At 41.0% G+C, this 8132-nt stretch overlaps 1 protein-coding gene across 1 annotated transcript; it reads left to right on the top strand.

Annotated features, from left to right (window-relative positions):
• Position 1: 1 nt before the first annotated feature.
• On the top strand, positions 2–6548 carry PET100 (PET100 cytochrome c oxidase chaperone). Its single transcript, XM_070937421.1, has 4 exons — positions 2–86; positions 4397–4477; positions 6262–6294; positions 6384–6548. Exons 1-4 carry the CDS (start codon positions 54–56, stop codon positions 6459–6461), a joined length of 225 nt encoding a protein of 74 aa, XP_070793522.1. The 5' UTR covers positions 2–53; the 3' UTR covers positions 6462–6548.
• The last annotated feature ends 1584 nt before the right edge of the window (positions 6549–8132 follow it).

The raw sequence follows: 8132 nt of genomic DNA, 5'->3' as shown, positions 1-8132 counted from the left end.
TGGCCATCGGAGAGAGAGGGGGGCGGGGTTTTTTTTTCCCGTCAACGGGCATCATGATATCCAGGAACCAGCTTGAGATTTTACGGGTCTGTAATGCGATGGCGGCGGGAAGGGAGGGGAGGGAAGGGGGGGGGGCTTTATTAAAGGGATCGATCGGGTGGAAGCCTGTCGGCAAGGCCTCCCGTCTTTTGGCGGCCAGCTAGATCCCGGGGCGGCTTCCTACGTTCCGCTTTGGGGGAAGGGTCAAGGTCGGCGACATAGTGGAGACTTAGACTTTAGAATAACTTTTATTGTCACTTTGAATGTTCACTGGTTGGCATACAGTAAAATGAAATTTCGCTGCATACGGCTCTCAAAGTGTCACCACCTCCAATATACATTACATAAACATGACTAAATAAATAAATAAATAATGCATATACCCAAATACATTGGCATCAGTGGTGAAATGTAAAATTGGTTACTACCGATTCTGTGGGCGTGGCTTGGTGGAGGTAATATGACTGAGTGGGCGTGGCCAACTTTTTAATTTTTTTTTTTTTTACTTTTAAAAGCATTTTTTCTACAACCTCTTCTGCTGAAGAGGTTGTAAAAAAATGCTTTTAAAAGCCTCTGACGATCCCAGCTGACTTGCCTGATCGGCAGAGGCTTTTTTTCCTTTTAAAAACATTTTTTCTACAACCTATTCTGCTGAAGAGGTTGTAGAAAAAATGCTTTTAAAAGCCTTTGATGATCCCAGCTGAGTCGCACAATCATCAGAGGCTTTTTTAAAAAAACTTTTAAAAGCATTTTTTCGGCCAAAGAGGTTGTAGAAAAAATGCTTAAAAAAAAAAGCCTCTGATGATTGTGCGGATCAGCTGGGTAATGGGGGGGGGGGCAGGGATTTTTGCTACCAGTTCTCTGAACCACCCGCCTCCATCGCTACCGGATCGGGCGATCCGGTCCAAACCGGGAGCATTTCACCCCTGATTGGCATTCTTCAGTCTCAAAAGACTATGGTATTGCGCTCTGGAAAGAGGTCCTAAAACAGCATCTAGTGTGACTAAAAAAGCCAATTCGAGAATGGCAATCCCTTCCACACTAAGGGCAGATACATTCTGTCCCCTGCCCAGCCCCCAGTTTTCTCTGATTCTGGGACTGCCTCTTTGCCCTCAGCCTGCCAGACAAGTGTCTCTTCAAATTGGAGAAGACCATGCTGCGTCTTTAGCCTCCAAGCTGAACAATCGGAGGGTTTCCCAGTTGTTAATGTCCATTCCCAGGGCCTTTAGGTCCCTCTTGCAGATATCCTTATATCGCAGCTGTGGTCTCCCTCTGAGGCGCTTTACCTGCACTAATTCTCCATACAGGAGATCTTTCGGAATCCGACCATCAGCCATTCTCACGAAATGCCCCAGCCAGCGTAGACATCGCTGTTTCAATAGTGAATACATGCTAGAAATTCCAGCTTGTTCCAAGACTGCGCTATTTGGAACTTTATCCTGCCAGGTGATGCCAAGAATTCGTCAGAGACAGCACATATGAAAGGTGTTCAACTTTCTCTCCTGCCATGCATAAAGGGTCCAAGATATATACCCAAATACATACATACATTAAAAAATAATGCATATACCCACATATAAGAATTCAGGAATTCTTCCTTTTGACAGGAAAATAAGTGTTTCATTGTGTGAACTCTAAGCTGCACTTGTTAATAGGCTTTGCGGGGAAACAACACCTCCTCCTCTCGCTCCCCTTCCCGCAAGTACTCCTTAAGGCTTAAACTTTGAGGCACTCTTTGTTACCCGGAGATCAGAAACTTGGAGCTATTGAGGAAAGGGGTACAGTCATCGGCTTATGAGGACACAATTGAGTCCAATTTTTTCTTTCTGAACAAAACAATTATCAAGTAAATTTTGCTCCATTTTACCACCTTTGTTGCCCATAGCTGTTAAGTGAATCACCGCAGTTGTTAAATTAGTGATGTGGTTGTTAAATGAATCTGGCTTCCCCATTGATTTCGCTTGTCAGAAGGTTGCAAAAGGGGATCGTGTGATCCTGGGACACTGCAACTGTCATAAATACGAATCAGTTGCCAAGCATCTGAATTTTGATCATGTGACTATGCTGCAGTGTTCGTAAGTGTGAAAAAAGGTCATAAGTCCCTTTTTCCAGTGCCGTTGTAACTTTGAACCGTTACTAAATGAACTGCTGTAAGTCAAGGGCTACCTGTATTGGGTGGAATTGGCTGCCTTCTCTTCCCCTGCAGTGATGTTTGTCAACCTTGGCAGTTTGAAGATGGGTAACTTCAACTCATGGTGGCTGAGAAATTCTGGAAGGTGAAGTCCACATATTTTCAAGCTGCCAAGATTGAGAAACTTTGCCCTACAACAGTGGTTCTGAAAGGGTGGTCTGGGACCCTTTCAGGGGATCTGCAAGGTCAAAACTATTTTCATAATAATACTAAGATGTTTTTTTCACTGTTTAATTTCACTTTGCAACTAACCTTTAAAACATGTTGGGTTTTAGTATGGGGTCAAAACAGAATTTCCTGAAAAGGCTGCTAAAATACTGTGCTTCTTCCTTTCCCAACCAAGATCTGTGTGAGGCCGAATTTTTTTTATTTATTCCATCCAAAACAACAGATGACAGCAGATTGAATGCAGAAATAAATAGGAGAATTCAGCAGTCTTCTATTAAGCCAGCCATTAAAAAGATTTGAGAATACTAAAACAATGTTACTCTTCTTACTATTTTGTTTTGTTTTGGAAAATGTAATTATTTTTATAAAATAATTTATATAAATATAAAATATTTATATTAACATGAAAATAGCTTTATTTGCAAATAGTTTCATTTATGATTAACAATACATAAATTATAGAGAGATGGGCAATTAAGAAATATAAATAAATAAAAATATTATCAAAATGTTCACTATTTTAATTTCTAATATAGTAAATATTGAAAGTTAAAACCAGTGGTGGGTTTGCCCCGGATTGGGTGAACCTGTAGCGGTGGCAGTGGGAGGCTCCGCCCACCCGCCTGGACTTCTCTGCGTATGCGCACCCACGAGCAAACCGGTAGTGACGGTATTTGAAACCCACTACTGGATACAATCCATGTTAACAGTTCTTTGGCATATTCAATAATTTTTAAAAATGTAAAGCGATCCTGAGACCAAAAATTCTGAGAACTGCTGCCATAGAGACTAGTACAGCTCTGGATATCACCAATGCCAGTTTCCTTTTTTACCTTCTGATACTAAAAAAAAATTAGTCTGAAAAGAAGTACAGACCCTTTTTCTTTTAACCATTTTGTAATGTCTGCCTTTTAACTAAGGAGGTAAGAAAAAAAATCCAATATAAATCCTGTAAAATAATTTATTTTCTATGATTCAACCAATGGCAATTGGTTGGGGAGAAACAGGCCTCAGGCTCCACCCATCCAAGACCGAGTGGCTGTGGTTTCTGGCGTCCCGATATAGTCAGTTGGTGCCATCACTGACTATTGGGGGCAAGTCATTGGCCCCCACGGAGAGGGCTCGCAACTTGGGTGTTCTCCTGGATTCATGGCTGTCTTTAGAAGAGCATTTGACAGCTGTGGCCGGGAGGACTTTCTATCAGGTCTGCCTGATTCGCCAGTTGCGTCCCTTTCTGGATCGGGACTCCTTACGCACAGTCACTCATGCCCTCGTCACTTCCCGCCTGGACTACTGTAATGCTGTCTACATGGGGCTCCCCTTGAGGAGCACCCAGAGGCTCCAACTGGTTCAGAGTGCGGCCGCGCGGGTGGTTATGGGAGCGACGTGGCGTTCCCATGTAACACCTCTCCTGTGTGAGCTGCACTGGCTCCCGGTGATCTTTCGGGTGCACTTCAAGGTTTTGGTTACCACCTTTAGAGCACTCCATGGCTTAGGACCTGGGTACTTACGGGACCGCCTTCTGCCACCAGTAGCCTCTCACCGGCCAGTACCCTCACATAGAGAGGGCTCCTCAGGGTGCCGTCGGCCAAACAGTGTCGACTGGCGGCCCCCAGTGGGAGAGCCTTCTCTGTGGGGGCACCTGCCATCTGGAATGAGCTCCCCCCGGAGATACGGAGGATCCCGAATTTACACACCTTCCGCCGTGCCCTCAAGACCTTTTTATTTCAGCAGGCTGGCTTGGCCTAACTTCCCATTTAAATTGTAAATTTTAAATTTGTTTTAAAACATTAGGGGTGTTTTAATTTGTTTTGGGCCAAATTATTTAATGGGTTTTTATATTGTCTTTTAAATTTTGTAGTTTGTGTGTTTTATCTTTTTGGCTGTTCACCACCCTGAGTCCTTCGGGAGTAGGGCGGTTATATAAATCCAATAAAATAAAATAAAAATAAAATAAAATAAAATAAAATAAATTGTGTTTTTTTCTTTCTTTTCCAGATGATGCTGTATCTGACTTTCCCAGTTGCTATATTCTGGGCAGCAAATCAGACAGAATTTTTTGAAAAATATGGAATTGCAGTAAGTCTTCTGTAATTAGATGAGAAAAATTTGGGCTAATATATTTATTTCCCAAAGTTCATCTTCAAAACAAAGGGGAATCAGTCTGGTATCAATACCTGGAAAGATTCTGGAAAATATAAGCAACAAATCTGTGAACACCTAGAGCAGGGGTCCCCAACACCCAGTCTGTGGCCTGATACTGAGCCCTGACCCAATGGAAACAGGGCCATGCAAGTGGCAGGCGAACTCGCAAAGTTGCATTTATGCAAGCAGTGTGGACGCAAAACCATCCAAAGTCATAACCAAAAGCCAGCATGGTTTTGTCAAAAACAAATCATGCCAGAGAAATCTTATTGTATTCTTCAACAAAGTGACAAAATTAGCGGACCAGCATTTACTTGGATTTCAGTAAGGCATTTAATAAAGTTGACCACAACCTACTACTTGATAAAATAGAAAAATTTGGGTTAAACTGCATCACCACCAGATGGATTTGTAACTCAAACAGACAAACTGCACTCAATGTGTAGTCCTTAATGGAACTTTATCTACATGGAGGAAAGTATGCAGTGGGGTACCTCAAGGCTGTCTTAGGCCCAGTACTCTTCAATATCTTCATCAATGACTTAGATGAGGGAATAGAAGGGGAACTCATCAAGTTTGCAGATGACACCAAGCTTCCAGGAATATGGGGAAGATGGGGTCAAAATACAGAAGATCTTGACAGATTTGAACACTGGGCCCTATCTAACAAAATGAAATTCAATGTAGAGAAAAGTAAGGCTTTATATTTAGCAAGAAAACCAAATGCTCAAGTATAGAATATGAGGTATTTGGCTCAACAGTAATAACTGTGAGAGGGATCTTAAATATGAGCCAGCAGTATGCTGCAGCTGCCAAAAAAGCCATCACATTCCTAGGCTGCATTAATAGAGGGATAGAATCAAGATCATGTGAAGTGTTAATACCACTTTATAATGCCTTGGTAAGACCATACTTGGACTAGTTTTGGTTGCCACAATATAAAAAAAGATGTTGAGACTCCTGAAAGAGTGCTGAGAACAACAAAGATGATGAGGGGACTGAAAGCTAAAACATGAAGAACAGGAATTGCAGGTTGCAAGAATTGGACATGCCTAGTTTAATAAAAAGAAGGACAAGTGGTGACATGATAGCAGTGTTCCAGTATCTAAAGGCCTGCCACAAAGAAGAGGGGGTCAACAGATTCTCCAAAGCATCTGAAGGTAGGACAAGAAGCAATGGAGGGAAACTAATCAAGGAGAGAACCAACCTAGAACCTAGGAGAAATTTCCTGACTATTAGAACAATTAATCAGCGGAACAACTTGCCTCCAGAAGTTGTGGATGCTCCAACGCTGAAGGTTTTTAAGAAGAGATTAGACCACCATTTGTCTGAGAGGGTATAGGGTTTCCTGCTTGAGCAGGGGGTTGGACTAGAAAACCTCCAAGATCCCTTTCAACACTATTATTCTGTTATTCTGCATTTTTTCTATTTTGATTTAAACTGAACAAGGATTTGCTCAAGCACTGGCTGAACTCAATGGTCTATCATACTAAAATAAAATAAATTCACAACAGTGACAAATAGGAGAACATTCAGTAGAACATAGTAGTGCATCTTCCCCCCCTAAATGATGCACTTTGATTCCAGTTTCCATTCAACTATTTCTTTTAAGCACAGCATTTTACTTGCTGATCTCCTTTCCATTTCTTCTTGCTGGCATTTTACATTCTGTCATATCACTTCTGACACTAATTGTTTTCTTGCTACATTTTCTACAGAGCAAGATCTTTCAACCTCTAACTGAAGAGCAGGTAAATCTGTTGCTGCAATAAATGTCATTATTATACACTTTGGAAGGGAGAAAAATCTATGGTGAAAATTGCATTTCTGTCTTCTCCAGAGAAAAGATCTAGAAGCCTTTAGAAAAAGACTGCGGGAGAGGAATGAGAAGAAACAGCTGGAGGAGGCTAAAAAATAATGGAGTGGTGTTCTCCCTTTAATTCCAAAATATTTTGGGCAATGAAATAAAGGGGTTTGTATTCCACAATAAATTCTGTATTTTGTATATATGTAATTCTGAATTGTATTCTTCTGTACATATCTAAGACATTTTGGGGATAAGAATGAGAAAATTTTGATTTTGTTTCTTCAGTTGTGATCAGTCACTTGCAATGTATAATCCTTAAATTAATCACTGACTGTCTCATGTGAATCACCTTGACTAAAGCAGCATACAGTAAGATTATATTACACAGCACAAGTGTGTATAGTACTTTATTTGCGTCTCCCAGACTGAAGTTCAGATTGTGATGTTTTCTTAAGTATCTTTGAATCAGAAGTGCAGCACCGCTTTAAGAATTAGTCAACTAATAGGAGCAAAATAACTCTAAAGGGGAACTGGGTTGGGGAACAGCGGTGTATGGGATTAGTAGTATATCGTCTTTTTCCAATAACTACTGAACAAGGTTAGTCTTCATTTGAAAAACTGGAAAGAAAGAAACAATAGGCGGAGAACCTAAAGTTTAGTTTAGTTTAGTTTACTTTATTGTCATTGCACCTCGTACAACAAAATGAAATGCCATCTTCAGTGTACATTATAACTATAAAAATAAAACACAAACACACATCCTTCACATTCTATACAACTGAATTGAAAAACTGATATTGCATTAATATTGCACTATACAGTAAAATTCAATATAGTTACTGCTCTGGAATAGAAGCTGTTTTTCAGCCTATTTGTCCTTGTTTTTATTATCCTGTACCATCTGCCAGATGGTAATAGTTCAAAAAAAGGGTGCCCAGAATGAGATGGATCTTTAAGAATGTTTTGAACTTTCTTAAGGCAGCGGGAGCTATAAAGCTTTTCCAAAGGGGGGAGAGGGCAACCAGTGATTCTCTGGGCAATGATTTTAACCCTCTGGAGTGCTGTCCTATCTGCCACTGTGCAATTGGCAAACCATACACAGGTGCGGTAAGTTAAAATACTCTCCATGGTGCAGTGGTAGAAGGTCACTAGCAGTTTTTCATTCAGTTGTTTCCTGAGCAGTCTCAGGTAATATAATCTCTGCTGGGCCCTTTTGACCAGTGCTGCAATGTGAGTGTCCCAGGTCAGGTCTTCTTTTATGATAACACCCAGAAAATTAAAACTGGCCACTTGTGCTCCACTTGGTCTCCATTGATAAGCAAGGGCTGGATGTCTGATCTATTCCTTCTATAGTCCACAATAAGCTCATTGGTCTTATTGGTGTTAAGGACCAAGTTATTGTCTCCACACCACGAAAGCAACCAGTCCACCTCATCTCGATAGGCAGACTCATCCCCCCGGAGATGAGTCCCACCACTGTTGTATCATCTGCAAATTTAGTAATAGTATTACAAGTGTGAATGGGAATGCAGTCATGCACATAAAGAATATAGAGAAAGGGACTCAACATGCAACCCTGTGGTGTACCAGTGTTAAGAATAAGGGCTGAAAAGATATGATTACCTAATCTGGCCCTCTCAGAGCAGCCAGACAGGAAATCCATAATCCAAAGGCAGATTGAATAAGAAAGTCCAAGATCCATAAGTTTAGACACTAGTCTATGTGAAAGTATTGTGTTAAATGCAGAGCTAAAATCTACAAAAAGCATCCTCACATAGTCCT

Source organism: Pituophis catenifer, unplaced genomic scaffold (genome assembly GCF_029215685.1).
Source record: "Pituophis catenifer annectens isolate HBS135680 unplaced genomic scaffold, rPitCat1.0.hap2 SCAF_2, whole genome shotgun sequence".
Taxonomy (NCBI): domain Eukaryota; kingdom Metazoa; phylum Chordata; class Lepidosauria; order Squamata; family Colubridae; genus Pituophis; species Pituophis catenifer.
The sequence above is the reverse complement of the archived record's forward strand: the minus strand, read 5'-3'. Positions and strand labels throughout refer to the sequence as shown.